The sequence below is a fragment of the Oncorhynchus kisutch genome, linkage group LG15, assembly GCF_002021735.2.
Source record: "Oncorhynchus kisutch isolate 150728-3 linkage group LG15, Okis_V2, whole genome shotgun sequence".
NCBI classification, from domain to species: Eukaryota; Metazoa; Chordata; class Actinopteri; order Salmoniformes; family Salmonidae; genus Oncorhynchus; species Oncorhynchus kisutch.
Genome location: NC_034188.2, coordinates 49,586,567 through 49,604,066, shown reverse-complemented (window position 1 = coordinate 49,604,066; position 17,500 = coordinate 49,586,567). Strand labels below are relative to the sequence as shown.

The 17,500-nt window shown below is 42.1% G+C and overlaps 1 protein-coding gene across 1 annotated transcript in view; it reads right to left on the bottom strand.

The window, feature by feature from the left end:
* Positions 1–17,500, bottom strand: part of LOC109887491 (glutamate receptor ionotropic, kainate 4) — a 435,871-nt gene that overhangs the window by 108,354 nt on the left and 310,017 nt on the right. Inside the window, exon 7 of the mRNA XM_031790434.1 lies at positions 14,119–14,297. Coding sequence (XP_031646294.1) covers positions 14,119–14,297 — 179 coding nt within the window. The remainder of the gene's footprint in view (positions 1–14,118; positions 14,298–17,500) is intronic.

Genomic DNA, 17,500 nt, shown 5'->3' with positions numbered 1-17,500 from the left:
AGTGTATATTTTGTAGGTGTATATGTATGCATTTATATGTGTATGCATGTATGTACTGTATGTGTATGTAACATACATACAGTACATATACATACATACACATAAACGCATACATATATATATATATATATATATATATACAGTTGAAGTCGGAAGTTTACATACACCTCAGCCAAATACATTTAAACTCAGCTTTTCACAGTTCCTGACATTTAATCCTTGTAAAAATTCCATGTCTTAGGTCAGTTAGGATCACCACTTGATTGTAAGAATGTGAAATGTCAGAATAATAGTAGAGAGAATGATTTATATCAGCTTTTATTTATTTCATCCCATTCCCAGTGTGTCAGGAGTTTACATACACTCAATTAGTATTTGGTGGCATTGCCTTTACATTGTTTAACTTGGGGCAAACATTTCGGGTAGCCTTCCACAAGCTTCCCACAGAGCTGGTGTAACCGAGTCAGGTTTGTAGGCCTCCTTGCTCACACACACTTTTTCAGTTCTGCCCACAAATTTTCTATATGATTGAGGTCAGGGCTTTGTGATGACCACTCCAATACCTTTACTTTGTTGTCCTTCAGCCATTTTGCCACAACTTTGGAAGTATGCTCGGGGTCATTGTCCATTTGGAAGACCCATTTGGGACCAAGCTTTAACTTCCTGACTGATGTCTTGAGATGTTGCTTCAATATATCCACATAATCTTCCTCCCTCATGATGCCATCTATTTTGTGAAGTGCACCAGTCCTCCTGCAGCAAAGCTGCATGATGCTGCCACCCCCGTGCTTCACGGTTGGGATGGTGTTCTTTGGCAATTAAGCCTCCCCCTTTTTCCTCCAAACATAACAATGGTCATTATGGTCAAACAGTTCTATTTATTTTTTCATCAGATCAGAGGACATTTCTCCAAAAAGTACGATCTTTGTCCCCATGTGCAGTTGCAAACCTTAGTCTGGCTTTTTTATGGCGGTTTTGGAGCAGTGGCTTCTTCCTTGCTGAGCGGCCTTTCAGGTTATGTCGATATAGGCCTAGTTTTACTGTGGATATAGATACTTTTGTACCCGTTTCCTCCAGCATCTTCACAAGGTCCTGTTGCTGTTGTTCTGGGATTGATTTGCACTTTTCGCACCAAAGTACGTTAATCTTTAGGAGACAGAAGGCGTCTCCTTCCTGAGTGGTATGACGGCTGCTTGGTCCCATGGTGTTAATACTTGCATACTATTGTTTGTACAGATGAATGTGGTACCTTCAGGTGTTTGGAAATTGCTCCCAAAGATGAACCAGAATTGTGGAGGTCTACAAAAAAATATATAGTTTGATTTCCCATGATGTCAAGCAAAAAAGCACTGTTTGAAGGTAGGCCTTGAAATACATGCTCAGGTACACCTCCAATTGACTCAAATGATGTCAATTAACCAATCAGAAGCTTCTAAAGCCATGCCATCATTTTCTGGAATTTTCCAAGCTGTTTAAAGGCACAGTCAACTTAGTGTATGTAAACTTCTGACCCACTGGAATTGTGATACAGTGAATTATAAGTGAAATCATCTGTCTGTAAACAATTGTTGGAGACATTTCTTGTGCCGTGCACAAAGTACATGTCCTAACTGACTAAAACTATAGTATGTAAACTTCCGACTTCAACTGTATATATACATTACCGTTCAAAAGTTTTAGAACTCCTACTCAATCAAGGGTTTTTCTACATATATATTTGTTTATATTCTATTTTCTACATGGTAGAATACGAAAGCACCCGAATGTCCATTGAGAAAGCACAACGACTACACCATTTAGCTAAGCTAAGAATGACGAGAATAAACAAGTCAATAAATGTTGGGTAGTTAGATAGCCTATAGTTAATAAACTGGCAAGTTTGATGTATAACTACTAACGGTAGGTAGCTAACTAACATACCGGTACATACTGCTGTAATGATATGCTATGTGGTTTGTAAGGACAGCGTAGCTAACAAATTGTCAGCCAATATAACGTAACCAAGGTAACTTATTTGAAAAGTCATTACTTTATTACATTGAGTAGCAAGCTTGGTCGTTACGGCAAATCTGGTCTGCAATAGGGGTTTTCACACCTAGCTCGGCTATTAGACTATTCTTTAGTAAAGGTTGAATAGTCCATTGTTCAGCTATTAGCCCTCCTCCCCAACTTGCAACAAATTACTGTTATCATCTCATTCCTTTCCCTCTTCCACGCATCATCATTCAGCTCTTGAATGGCTCGCTTGTGGTCATGCTGGCAGGATATGGCAGCGGGTCAAGAATTTGGTTCTGCGTCAAGAATTCTGCATACAGTAGCACGTTTGTATGAAGGTGTGGTTATTCACAGGCAAATTGTTATATGCTATGGGGGTACATTTGTGTCTTTTTGTCGAGAGCAAAACCTTTTTTATTTCCAGTCAAAAATAATTGTTCTGAAAGCAATTTTTTCCGACACAAAGGAAGTCAAAGCGGATGCCTACGAAGGTGGCATCTCAGGTCAGCAGCACTGGGCTGTATTGACGTATCCTAAAAATGACTGCTGCTTTAGATTGAACAGTTATTGTTTTCATATCTATAGAAAAATTAGCTATTTCCTTTACTTTCAGAGAGCGAGCTGTATCTGATACTGTCAGATGTTCACTGCCCAAGGAACAAGGCCATGGAAGCTTCATTGCTGGCAAAAGTGTCCATAACCAGAAGTAATTAAACTGTTCTGTGTTCTATTTCTCCATCTCGGCCTGTCTTGTTGTACACAGGAACCTGTCTCACATGCGTTAATTTAAAAAACCTTCAGATGTCAGCTGCTAATTTTCAGATTTACACCACATAAACACAGCCATCTTCACTGGACTATCTGTTGCTGCCAAGTCATGATTTCCCTGGGGGTTAGCCTTGCAATAACCAAGTGGTGAGACACATAGCCCTCTATATTTAAATGTTTCAGGTACACTCCGATAGGTGCCTGCGTCACATACAGAATCTTTTGACATGGTCTTCTATTGTTTGTCCTCATGTGTCTGTTTTTCTGCATAAAGTACTCTGTAGCCACTTAGTGTGGACAACAGGTGAAACCACACACACACACACAATAAGTCTCTCTTCTTCACTTCATCCCTCTCCCCCTTCTCCCTAAATCCTCTAGGTTATATCAGCTGTTTTGGTGAACCCCGCCCGCATCTGAACTGGCTGACACAGAGGGCAGAGCATGATCATAGGTGAGAGGTCACTTGGTCGGGTCAACAGGAAGTATTATTAAAGAGATGCTTTACATTGAAATACAGACAGAGATGTATTAGTCCCAGAGTTAATGATCCAAGGTCAGTTTTGCATTTCACTGATTATGATGACTGACCGTGGTAGAATAAAAAATCAAGGCTTAATCATGCTCTCTCTCTTTCCATCTGTCTCTCGTCTGCAGGTATGTTTTGATGTGAGAGAGGAAGCCAGTCCCGTCATTGCCACCTCACCTGCTCTTAAGATAACCTTCAGGCCAACTGGGGGGCCCAAGGCTGGTTAGGACACCGCAATTGTGATGAACTGAGAGAATATTAGGGTAGCACTGTAATTCATTAAACATATGCTGTCTGCCGCTGTTCTTACCTCTTTCCCTTTCTGTCTACCACACCTCTTTCCCCACCTCGTCTTTCTTCCTCATTTTATAAGTACAGATTGAACTTGTGTGTATAATATTAAAATATATCATAATTATAATGCATGTATGTATTTATAACACCTGGATAATGAACGTCTTTCAATAAAGCGTTTCCCATTCTCCACTGGTTGAAACTAAGTATCTCATTGAAATACTATCCGGTGTCCTCAGATTAACGCAGATAAAGGGAGTTAGATATGCATAGTTTTTTTTCTGTATATATGACTTACAAATCAATCATGTTTCTAGTCTATTGCATAGTTACAATGTGTAATCATTGATGTCCCCGGAGTAGTAAACACTTGAAGTGTATAATTGTAATACATACATGCAGATACAGCATCATTCAAATAATGGAATTTGAATGTCTCAGAGATTCATACCTGAACCGCTCCTTTATTTGCCAAGGAAGAGTACATGATCAGTGAATATATTCAACGTACAGGCTACAATGTGGGAATCTCATGCGTGGTAATAATTACAGTACATGTGTATATAGCACTTGCATCCTTGGCACAATAAAGTTATTAAATTCTACTCTATCCATAGGCTTCATTAATGCCATTCAGACTTGAAGTTGATACAACAACTATGATAGCTGAGGTTCATAGATAGGTTCTGAACTAATACTCATACCAAACGTTTTAGGGTCCATACACAGATCGGCTACATACTGTAGCTAGCTACACATCCATAGGCATACAGTTATTTTTATCCTCCACTACACAATAAGCAAGTAAACAGTTAGCTAGCTATGTTACTTCAACTGCATTGCAAGGCAAGCTTACACAATTGTACATTCAATTTGCAGTAAATGCTTTAGCTAATTAGATTCTTTACAACACAAATTACAAATTCATTCTCCCGACACTAGCTAGTTGGCTAATGTTAGTTAGTCAGATAACTTGCTAAATAGCGATTTTCATGAAGTAACTTTATGACCAAAGAATATGCACAAATGTTTGTCTCTACATTAACTAACATATTCCTCTCAATTGTACATTTTTTGCTTGACTCGTTATGAAGTTATAACAACTTACATTTGGTTCCACCGTAATGTTTTGTCAGCCATCTTTGTTGAAGAACGCCACCAGGCAAGGGTGGCTCGCTTCAAAATTTGTCATTGGAACCACTCGATATGATTGATCATATAAAAACCTTGGGACTCAAATGCATAATGAGTGCTCTAACTCCCCCTTGTGGTGGTCTGGAGCAATGAAGCCGTGACGCTACTGTAGAGTTACCAGCCTCAGAAATTGCAGCCCAAGTAAATGCTTCACAGAGTTCAAGTAACAGACCTGTTTGGGCCAAGAAACAAGAGCAATGGACATTAGACCGGTGGAAATTTGTCCTTTGGAGTTTTTGTGAGACATGGTGTGGGTGAACGGATGATCCCCGCATGTGTGGTTCCCACCGTGAAGCATGGAGGAGGAGGTGTATTGGTGTGGGGATGTTTTGGTGACACTGTCAGTGATTTATTTAGAATTCAAGGTACACTTAACCAGCATGGCTACCACAGCATTCTGCAGCGATACGCCATCCCATCTGGTTTGGGTTTAGTGGGACTATCATTTGTTTTTCAACAGGACAATGACCCAACATACCTCCAGGCTGTGTAAGGGCTATTTTACCAAGAAGGAGAGTGATGGAGTGCTGCATCAGATGACCTGGCCTCCACAATACCCCGACCTCAACTAAATTGAGATGGTTTGGGCTGAGTCAGACCGCAGAGTGAAGGAAAAGCAGCCAACAAGTGCTCAGCATATGTGGGAACTCCTTCAAGATGGTTGGAAAAGCATTCCAGGTGATGCTGGTTGAGAGAATGCCAAGTGCGCAAAGCTGTCATCAAAGCAAAGGGTGGCTATTTGAAAAATGTCAAATATAAAATATATTTTGATTGGTTTAACCCTTTTGTGGTTACTACATGGTTCCATATGTGTTATTTCATGGTTTTGATGTCTTCACTCTTATTCTACAATGTAGAAAATAGTACAAATAAAGAAAAACCCTTGAATGAGTAGGTGTTCTAAAAATATTTAATGTTATCAGATCTTCAACCAAAACTTAAAATGAGATAAAGGGAACCTGAGTTTACAAATATATTTGTATTTTTTATTAACAAAGTTAGGCAACACCCAATTCCCCTGTATGAAACATGGATGATCATCAAGACTCTTGGAAGAATGTTCTATGGGAAGATGATTCAAAAGTATAACTTTTTGGATGACATGGGTCCCATTATGCCTGTTGAAAACCAAACACTGCATTCCACATTAAGAACCTTATACCAACAGTCAAGCATTGTGGAGGTAGTGTGATGGTTTGGGGATGCTTTGCTGCCCCAGGACCTGGATGACTTGCCATCCATCTGTGAGCTGAAACTGAAGAGCAGCTAGTGTAACGGATGTGAAATGGCTAGCTAGTTAGCGGTGGTGGGCGCTAATAGCGTTTCAATCGATGACGTCACTTGCTCTGAGACCTTGAAGTAGTGTTTCCCCTTGCTCTGCAAGGGCCGTGGCTTTTGTGGAGCGATGGGTAACGATGCTTTGTGGGTGTCAGTTGTTTATGTGTGCAGAGGGTCCCTGGTTCGAGCCCGGGTATGGGCGAGGGGACGGACTAAAGTTATACTGTTACACTGGGTCATGCAGCAAGACAATGATCCTAAACACACAATCAAGTCTACATGAAAATGGCAAAAAAAGCAACCAATTTTAAGTTTTGGAATGGCCTAGTCAAAGTCCAGACTTAATCCCAATTGAGATGTTGTGGCAGGACTTGAAACGAGCAGTTCATGCTTGAAAACCCACAAGCGCTGCTGAGTTACAGCAGTTCTGCATGGAAAAGTGGGCCAAAATTCCTCCACAGCGACTTGAGAGACTGATCAACAACTACAGGAAGCCTCTGGTTGGAGTCACTGCAGTTAAAGGTGTCACAATCAGTTATTGAGTGTAAGGGGGGCAAACACGCTTTCACAAATGGAAATTGGGTGTTGCATAATTTTGTTTATGAAATAGATGAAATAAGTATGTCATTGTTGTGTTATTTGTTAATTCAGGTTCCCTTTATGAATATTCGATGTTGGTGTAAGATCTGATAACATTTTGTATAAACAATATGCAAAAGTAGAGAAAATTAGAAAGGGGGCAAATAATTTTTCACGACACTGTATATGTGCCCACTTCCATGACACTGTATATGTGCACACTTCCATGACACAGTATATGTGCACACTTCCATGACACTGTATATGTGCCCACTTCCATGAAACTGTATATGTGCCCACTTCCATGACACTGTATATGTGCACACTTCCATGACACTGTATATGTGCCCACTTCCATGACACTGTATATGTGCCCACTTCCATGACACTGTATATGTGCCCACTTCCATGACACTGTATATGTGCCCACTTCCATGACACTGTATATGTGCACACTTCCATGACACTGTATATGTGCACACTTCCATGACACTGTATATGTGCACACTTCCATGACACTGTATATGTGCACACTTCCATGACACTGTATATGTGCACACTTCCATGACACTGTATATGTGCACACTTCCATGACACTGTATATGTGCACACTTCCATGACACTGTATATGTGCCCACTTCCATGACACTGTATATGTGCACACTTCCATGACACTGTATATGTGCACACTTCCATGACACTGTATATGTGCACACTTCCATGACACTGTATATGTGCACACTTCTATGACACTGTATATGTGCCCACTTCCATGACACTGTATATGTGCACACTTCCATGACACTGTATATGTGCACACTTCCATGACACTGTATATGTGCCCACTTCCATGACACTGTATATGTGCCCACTTCCATGACACTGTATATGTGCCCACTTCCATGACACTGTATATGTGCACACTTCCATGACACTGTATATGTGCACACTTCCATGACACTGTATATGTGCACACTTCCATGACACTGTATATGTGCACACTTCCATGACACAGTATATGTGCACACTTCCATGACACTGTATATGTGCACACTTCCATGACACTGTATATGTGCCCACTTCCATGACACTGTATATGTGCCCACTTCCATGACACTGTATATGTGCCCACTTCCATGACACTGTATATGTGCCCACTTCCATGACACTGTATATGTGCACACTTCCATGACACTGTATATGTGCACACTTCCATGACACTGTATATGTGCACACTTCCATGACACTGTATATGTGCATACTTCCATGACACTGTATATGTGCACACTTCCATGACACTGTATATGTGCACACTTCCATGACACTGTATATGTGCCCACTTCCATGACACTGTATATGTGCCCACTTCCATGACACTGTATATGTGCCCACTTCCATGACACTGTATATGTGCACACTTCCATGACACTGTATATGTGCACACTTCCATGACACTGTATATGTGCACACTTCCATGACACTGTATATGTGCCCACTTCCATGACACTGTATATGTGCCCACTTCCATGACACTGTATATGTGCCCACTTCCATGACACTGTATATGTGCACACTTCCATGACACTGTATATGTGCCCACTTCCATGACACTGTATATGTGCCCACTTCCATGACACTGTATATGTGCCCACTTCCATGACACTGTATATGTGCACACTTCCATGACACTGTATATGTGCACACTTCCATGACACTGTATATGTGCACACTTCCATGACACTGTATATGTGCACACTTCCATGACACTGAGTCATTTTCTTTTGATTGTGTGGTTATTATTATTTTAATGGTTGCTAGTAAGAGGAAACCCGACCAGATGATACATTACTTGCTTGTTTGCTAACATTTGTTAAACCGTTTTACAGTATCAGATTGTCAGGTCAATTTAAGTCAAATGACTTAATTTAGTGGAGAAGGACAGGTGGACACTGCACTGGAAAATGCACATTGTTCTAAGTCACTGCACTGGAAAATGCACATTGTTCTAAGTCACTGCACTGCAAAATGCACATTGTTCTAAGTCACTGCACTGCAAAATGCACATTGTTCTAAGTCACTGCACTGCAAAATGCACATTGTTCTAAGTCACTGCACTGCAAAATGCACATTGTTCTAAGTCTTGATCTTGAAGTGTTGAGAATGAAGACAGCCAACAGGACAACAGATGATAGAGTTTACAAGCTTTTTTTTACCAGATTTTTAAATTGACCAGCTTTTTAATCACAGTTAATATGCCTTTAAATGTGAAGTACGGGTCAGGGACTTCAGCAAGTTAACAAATATAAATAATGGAAAGAAAGTGTTTCTTTTGGCTGGCACAAAGCCAAACTTCCTCAGCTTTCTATTGTTCTCATTGCCCCTTTCTTTCAGTTTCCCAGGTTTTTGTTTCGGGGCGTATAGTTCTTCCCCGCCATGCTGAGCACAATATCTGAGCAAATCCGATCACAGCTTTGTATAGTAGGACAACACGGGGGGCTGACATGTCGAGATTACATTCAGTGATGCTGAAGCTAAACCCCCCAGACCACAAATGCCCTGCTGCAGAACACACAGCCAATACACTGATTTAATTTAACTATTGGAGGGTTAAATATAATACATTCACAGAGCATATATGAGTCCCACTTAAATTAACACTTCTCAGAGTATTGAAAAAAAAAGAATCCCACTGTCTTCCGTGCAAGAAGTAGACCTCTGGCTGACCAGCATTCTAACGAAAGTTGTAAACATCCATAATCAAAGAGGATAGAATGTCCTGCGTGAAGAGAGGGTAATAAGATTAGACTCTTTTATACAAAGTCCTTACAGTTTACCATGTAATTAAATCCTCAGTCTAGCACAAAATGTTGGCAAAAAAGCGTACATTTGCTCGGCCAACGTCCTCTCCTCATGAGCGGACTGCGTGCCAACAAACTATCCACAGCACCACTTACACACCTCCTCCAGACAAAGAGATGGAGAAGAGGAGGAGTAGAAGACAGAGGAATGGTAATAGAGGTATGGAGCAACTGTAGGACAGAGGCGGAGACATAGAAAGAAATCCCACGGTTGCCCCCCCCCCTCGAGTTGCCATGGTGACAGGATGCCCAGCAACGGCCATCAGTATCTCTGATTGAGGCAAAGATTGAGACTGAAGAGGAGAGTGGCAGGGAAACAAAACAGTAAGAATTGACTGGATGAACACAGAAATATGACAACAGAAAAACTAATCAGGGAGGGTGGGAGGGAGTGTGTGAGGGAGAGATAAATACTTTAGAGGGAGAGAAAGAAAAACATTTAGAGAAAAAAAGAAAAAAATATTCATTGGGGCAGGGATATTAGCGTTGCCTGATGACTCATCCTGAATTTAATTACACTGCTCTATCAATCACGCCATACATCAGTCTGAATCTGCTGTCCTTAGAAGTCGTTTGAGCTGATGTCAAAATGATGTGATTCATGATTCGTGCAGGCCGGCTCGGGCCCAACCCATCGGTTTCTGGGACCAATCAAAATGGTTTGAATGTGTTGGCATTCGAGAAGTCGCCGTGGAGGAAACAAATCCAGACTTATCGTGGAAAATAAATATTAGTGGGCGTGGCCTTTGGCCAGATCGATGCAGATGGGAAGACAGGCACATTTTTGATTGTCTCCTCAGAGGATATTGTGAGGGATTGGCTTTTCCAGTGCCAGTCCTGCTATGACACTGGCATGCACTAAGGTTGAATGCTGGGCACCCAGTTATCGAGATTTACCGCCCAAAACCACTCCCTTTTCCTGGGATAAATAACTGTGAGAAACCGGTAAATTATAATAAATGATTTATATCAACAGCATGACGTGAAATGGAACTGTCAAATGTATTTGGGACATCTAAATATTGCTTCTCTACGGCCTTCTCTCTGCATGATGAATCATCAACGCTCACGGTGGGGACAGACGGCTCAGTACGGAGTGCAGTTCACAATGCATGCAGACCTATCATCTCATCACCGTACCTTTTTTCCCTTGTGACAGGTGGACCTACATTTGCTGCAGCATAGCCTATGGACCGAATGCACGTGTAATTTACACATCTCCATCTGGCTTTCGGGGGTCACCTTCATATTTGATTGTAACAAAAACATGTTTTTATTGCAGCTGCAGACTTTTGAAACAGCATATCCCTCGAATATCATTGCTTTAATATCTCTCTCTCTCTCTCTCTCTCTCTCTCTCTCTCTCTCTCTCTCTCTCTCTCTCTCTCTCCCTCCCTCCCTCCCTCCCTCCCTCCCTCCCTCCCTCCCTCCCTCCCTCCCTCCCTCCCTCCCTCCCTCCCTCCCTCCCTCCCTGGCTCCCTCCCTCCCTCCCTCCCTCCCTCCCTCCCTCCCTCCAGATTGCATCCAAAATAGATAATCCTGTTCAAGATAGACATATAGACATGCTTTTTCTCTCTCTCTCTCTCTCTCTCTCTCTCTCTCTCTCTCTCTCTCTCTCTCTCTCTCTCTCTCTCTCTCTCTCTCTCTCTCTCTCTCTCTCTCTCTCTCTCTCTCTCTCTCTCTCTCTCTCCCTCTCTCCCTCTCTCCCTCTCTCCCTCTCTCCCTCCCTCCCTCCCTCCCTCCCTCCCTCCCTCCAGATTGCATCCAAAATAGATAATCCTGTTCAAGATAGACATACAGTACCAATCAAAGGTTTGGACACACCTGCTCATTCAAGGGTTTTTCTTTCTCAATGAGTAGGTGTGTCCAAAGTCTTGTTTTCTGAATGTTAAATACAGCAGCCAATAGAACTCACAGGTGGTTTGAAGCAAGAGCGAGACGAGCGATGCCGGTGTGCTACAGCAGTTATTTATTCAGTCCCATAACCATTCAATCTTCATGACGAGAAGTGAATGCCATCTGCATCTAATTCTAGTCCCATATTATTCCAGGGTGTCATTAGAAGGACGAAGATAAGGGCAATGGAACTTGTTTCATTTCACTGTTGAAAGCGAGGAAGGAATGAGGCGACAATAGAGAGAACGAGGAGGTAGGCTAATAACATTAGGGGAAATATTATGAAAAGTGTATATGCGTCAGCCTACTAATTCGCTAACCTACGCTTGTAACTTTGTAGGCCGTATGTGCTGCACCAGAATCGCATGTTCTCTCAGCTTTATCATGGTTTGAACGAGGTGCTCATTTGAACGAGGTGAACGAGGTGCTCATTCACGCTCAAAAAGGTTAGCCTACTGGAGCTTGTTTCATTTATTTACCCAAGAGAGCATATAGCTAGCTACATCTACGTGATTGTATGTTTTTCTGTAGTGTGTAATGTGCAGTAGCCTATATTGTATATCATATATGTATTGGATAACGACACAATCATTTGGGAGCATGGGCTCTTAAATGTCTTTAATGTACAGTAGGGCTCATGAAATTATTTTTATGTATAGCTCATCAGGCTCAGGTAGCACTGAAATTTCAATCAAAACTCTATTAAAACCCAGACATAGGCTATATACTTTATCTGCTTTTGAATTACACTTTTGGTTTTGGTGGGAAATACCGGGCTACCCGGGAGAAAAGGGATTTTTTTTTTCTCAGGATGGAGCATTTGTAAAATACCAGCAAATATTCAAACCTAGCATGCACCCTTAGCCAGTGCTCAATTGCTCTCTCTCTCTCTTGGTCTCTGTCCGTCTCTCCGTCTTTCTCTCTGTCTCTCTCTGTCCCTCCATTTCCCTTTAGCCATTGTCTCCTTCACTGCAGCCAAGCTTCCAATATCTATGTTTTAATTACAACACGGCCATTTGCTGCAAGGTGCCTTTCACCCGTGTTTCTGTCACCTTAAGATCTAATCGCAGGTCTTTAGAAGGGATAGCAGGAGTCTTGTCCTATCACGCAAAGCATTAACTTTATGTCGGCTCCGGAAGAACTCTGCCAAGCTACAGAGTGTTCTATCTTTGTTGCGTTCATTTCTAACTTCTCTGTTCACTTCAGGTATGGTTCTATTAGTGGAAACAGACATCACTGAAAGGTCATATTGACAGTTTACTGTGAAGAATAGTCATATCTGATATGAATGTCCAATTAGATTGAATTATATTATGTATGTCGGACTAGGTCTTCACAACTGAGTGGATGTAGCTCAATGGTAGAGCACATGCTTCGCATGTATCATGCCCTGGGTTCAATCCCTGGGTCTCCATGGAACTGCCAATCTCAGCTGGTGATTTTACAGGGCCTAGCAGTTAGGGTGTGAAAGGTTGCTAGTTCTGACTTGACATAATGAAAAATCTATCAATGTGCCCTCTTTTATCCCTAATTGCTCCAGGGTTGCCGTTGATAATGGCAGACCCTGACCGTGCCCCCACTCTCTGAGGGTCTCAGAGAGAGTTGGGATATGCAACAACAACAAAAAACCACATTATTAATACAGACTTGTACATTTGTGAAATAGGACAAACCCACCAAAGAATGATCTTATTTATAAATACACAACATATAACCTGATGAGTGATAGACGCCTTCAATAGAAAGCATAAAGAGTTCAATGTTCCATGATTGAAAAACAGGTTATCTTATCAACAAAGAAAGTCGTTGCTACCAACAGATGTCTGTAAAAAAAAAAAAAAAAAGGGAAAATAAATATTATAATAAACTTTAGTCACTTCTATTTCCTTTATACTACAACAATATTAATTAGTGTTTGTGATGTTAAGGATTGTATTTATTATACAGATCAACCATTTAAACCTAATGTACTCCTCCGTTATTAATGAATGATCACAGAACAGAACGTAATTTACATCTCACGCCTGTCACTTGAAGTAAAATTAAATGACTGACTAGACCTTTTTCTTAAAAATAAAAAAAAGCTAATTGTATTGGTTTTAATATCTCCATATTTCCTATCTCTAGCATTGGTTTTAATTTCTCAATATTTCCCATCTCTGCTGCTACTCTTCGGTACTCTAGTGGTTTAAGTGCTAAGTCCAACGGCACTCCAGAATCTCCTCTAATTGTATTTGCACACCATTCTACTCTCCAAATATGGAGTTACAGATACTCTGTGATTTATTCGTGCTACTAGACCTACAGTACGTACATCTGAACTACGTGTATGATGTTTAAAGCTACCATTCGTTCAGTCCAACACTCATTCACCGGTAAGTGATTCAGCCTGTAACTCGTTCAATTATTTTCAATATCCACCTTGACCCTGAACTTTACCTTGGGATCGACATATAGATATTTTTAAAAAAATTGTATCATCAGCTACTGCTGAGATGTCTCAGAACATCGGGAAAGAGCACACTACGACAGACAAGACTGGGGCGGCAGGGTAGCCTAGTGAACCCAGCTCTATAGAGCGTTGGACTAGTGACCGGAAGGTTGCAAGTTCAAACTCCAGAGCTGAACAGGCCCACTGAACAGGCCCACTGTTCCTAGGCTGTAATTAAAAATAAGAATTTGTTCTTAAACGACTTGCCTAGTTATATAAAGGTAAAATAATCTCACCCTTTCCAAAATGATGTGGGACATTGTGGCGTTCGCATCCACAATGATGGTGGCAGTCTTGTCATCGCGAATCTCCTTGAGAAGGGGTGTGGGATCCTGGCTGTCATCCAGCATGCGAACCGATAGGGTCTCCTTGGAGATGAGGAACTGGCGTAGCAGTCTCTCCAGATTTAATAAGCCTGTGGGGTAAGGGACGAAGACAGTGATGTTATTATGAGCAGGTAGACAACGAATCTCCTAAGAGATGAATTTCTGATTATTAAAGTCACATTTCTGAGAACTAGCGCTGACAGTCAAAAATACGACAAAAACATTTCAACTGAATAACTTTTTAAAAAATTACAAAAATACATCATTTTATGCCTTGTTTTGTCAATAACACGGTCATTAAAATCCTTCCCACCTAAAGTAATTGAACTGATGACCTATGATTACAGCTAATTGTAAAGTCCTTAATTTGCTAGGTGATATTTTTAAACATCATCTCCAGCATTTAGTTCCCAGAACCGCTTCAAAGAGATTGGAAACGGGTTCATTATAAGTGAGGTAATGAATATGTTTCCAGTGGTACTTTACTGAACTTGTAATACAATTACAATACCACAGAGACCAAGCTTTATTCGTAGAAGAAAAAGCCATTTTGATAGAGTTCATTTGCTGTGTTCTTTTTCTCCTCCCTTTGAGATTACGTTATATACATGCATAGGTGTCAGAGCATACAGTCCATTACAATACAACTTAATTCAGCATTGATCATAGTAGAACCCATTTTACATTATAATCATTGTTTTCTTCCTTTGGTTACATGCAGTAGCAGCAGCAGCTGTTCCTAAGGCACTGCGTGTTCCAACCCATCGAATCCTAATGCCTTTAATGGTTTGTTTCTCCTAGAAACGCACATCATCAGCGACGGTGGCTGTCTTCTCCGAGACGGTCAGCTCCGTTACCTGTCGAGTTACACAGCCTATCTGCGATGAGCCTTCTAAACCTGCTCAATCTTCATTCCCTGCTTGCAATTTCACATTTAGTACATTACATAAGACAGCACACTGAGCTGCTTATTGTTCACAGCAGGAGTTGCCCTGATGTGAGAGGAAAAAGAGGACTTGCCCCTCCTGTCATTCCCTTGCATTCAAGCAGTGAGGAATACATTTCCATTTGGTGTCTAGGCTGTGCATGATTCAAAGCGACATAAATAAAAATGGAGTATGTACGTGATGTCTTCATTTTACAATCTCTTTTGAGCAGCCACGTCGCGTCAACGTTTCAGGCTTTTGAACCCATGCTAATGACAAATAACATCATTATTCTCAAACGGGGAGGCACCGTTTCCCGGTTAGCCATGGAAAAAGGGTAGAGACGTGTGAGGTCTGTTTTTCTTTGTGGAGGCTGTGCTGCTGCTGCCTGCAGTAGTTGGTTTGTGATTCTACAATGTTGTAGGTACCTCATTGGCATGGGCCACACACACTGTGGCATTGCCTGACGCTGCCTCTCAGGCAGACAGATAAAGGCAGGGTCTGCCACTCAGTCTGGGCATCCAGTCACTTCGCCCTTTCACAGGCCGTCACATTTCACTGGGCTCTCACAAAGCCCCGACTCTCATTTACCTTCCTGCACACTGTGCCTCTATGCAAATACACTGATCGGCCAGGACCAATGACAGGTCTGTGCTGTGTTGCCAGTGTCAACACAGCACTCAACTGGCTGCACACCAGTCTGTTGGACTCGGCTGCTGGACTCCTGCTGTCCGGGAACCCTGCACTCTACAACCGAATGGTTGCAGTTTGTAGAATTTCATGGCATTTCACAGTAAAAGACGGATATACTTTTTAAACAGGCCCGAACCCGAATGACCATGATTAATCAGGTGATTTAAGCGATTGATGGGCGGATGGAAGTATGTAGTTTTCCCTCCAGACTAGCAGCATTTGTTAACCGGAGTGCTTGGGATAGGACAGGTGCTAATGTCCTTGGCATTGGTAGCATGTCAGTACATGAACTTATCCTAACCTGAATATAACCACACATATCAAAAAGTCGATAGTCTATCACTCTCTCTTATATAAACAGTTCAGCGTGTCACTAGAGCTCTTTAATGGGCAAGGTTGGGAATTTGGGACGTTGTGGGTCTGTACGATCCTTCATCCTTCCTCCGGGTAGACGAGCAAACAGCTGACCAAGGCTCTCCTCTGCTTTGTTCTCATCCCTCTGTTTAGAGCCTTTGGTGGAGCCATATTGTCTCCACAGTTTCCTCACTTACTGATGTCTTTCAGTAGGGAGGAAGTGCAACAGAACTGAAAGCACAGCAACTATTCATTCTGACAGGGAGAATTAAGGTGGGCTGACGTCTGCTGTTACTGGAGCTGTAAATATATCGTAATCCGTATTGAAACTTTCTCTAAATGTCATCACATCGGGAGGATTGCTCAGCTTGATCCCCAGACAGCAAACAACAACAAGTCATTGCCGGTAAATGGCTAAATCACTTCATCACCCCAGTTAACCGGTCCATCTTCCCACAGAGTTTATTCCTCCAGCTCTCTCCGGAGACAGAGAGACATTATTTTACTTGATCAACTTTAATTACAGATTACTCATGACATTTTCCAAGCAGAGAGTCGAATCGTTGAGCAAGCATATCCTATAATTGTTCCTCTCCAAGGAGACACAAACATCTACCTTGACAGTTGGAGAAAGCCCAGAACTTTGGCGTGTGTGTGCTTTTAAAACATTTGGCCTAACCTCTCTCAATAAGAAACATAGGGAGTTGGTTGCTAAGGCGCATGTCATCCGAGAAGTCATTTCAGGTTTTACATTCAAAGGGAACTATTTGCATTACTTCTAGCTTAATCAATGCAGACGATAAAATGCTACGTTAGGTGATAGCAGATTCCTAACATAAGATGTTGTGTTGACCAGGAAGCCCCCCACCCCCCTCTGCCCGCTGGTCTTGTCTGAGCCAGTCCCCCAGAAATAGAGTGTGGGTGATCTGTCCCCTCACACCTGTCTGCTGCCCGCCAGCTGACCTCCCATGCACAAATCTCCCTGTTAACAAAGTGCTCCCCTCTCCCACACAGTCCTCCTCCACCCCTGTGGCTAGGTTCTCTATGTTCTACTGTACTACTCCGTAGTAGGCAGGTTAGCCAGATTAATGGGTGTCCTTCTTTGCGCTAGCTCCACACTCCTTCCACTCCTGCCTCTCTCTCTCTCTCTCTCTCTCTCCCTTAGCCAGGAAGCCAGGGGCAGGCTGGGAAATATTCATGACTCGGCCACGCTCTATTAGGCTGTCACCGGCCGCTGTGATTAATGAGGCCAGTGCCGACCGTCACGGGGCCTCTGCCAGCCAGCTAACGCTACCGCGGCTACCGCCACTGCTGCTACA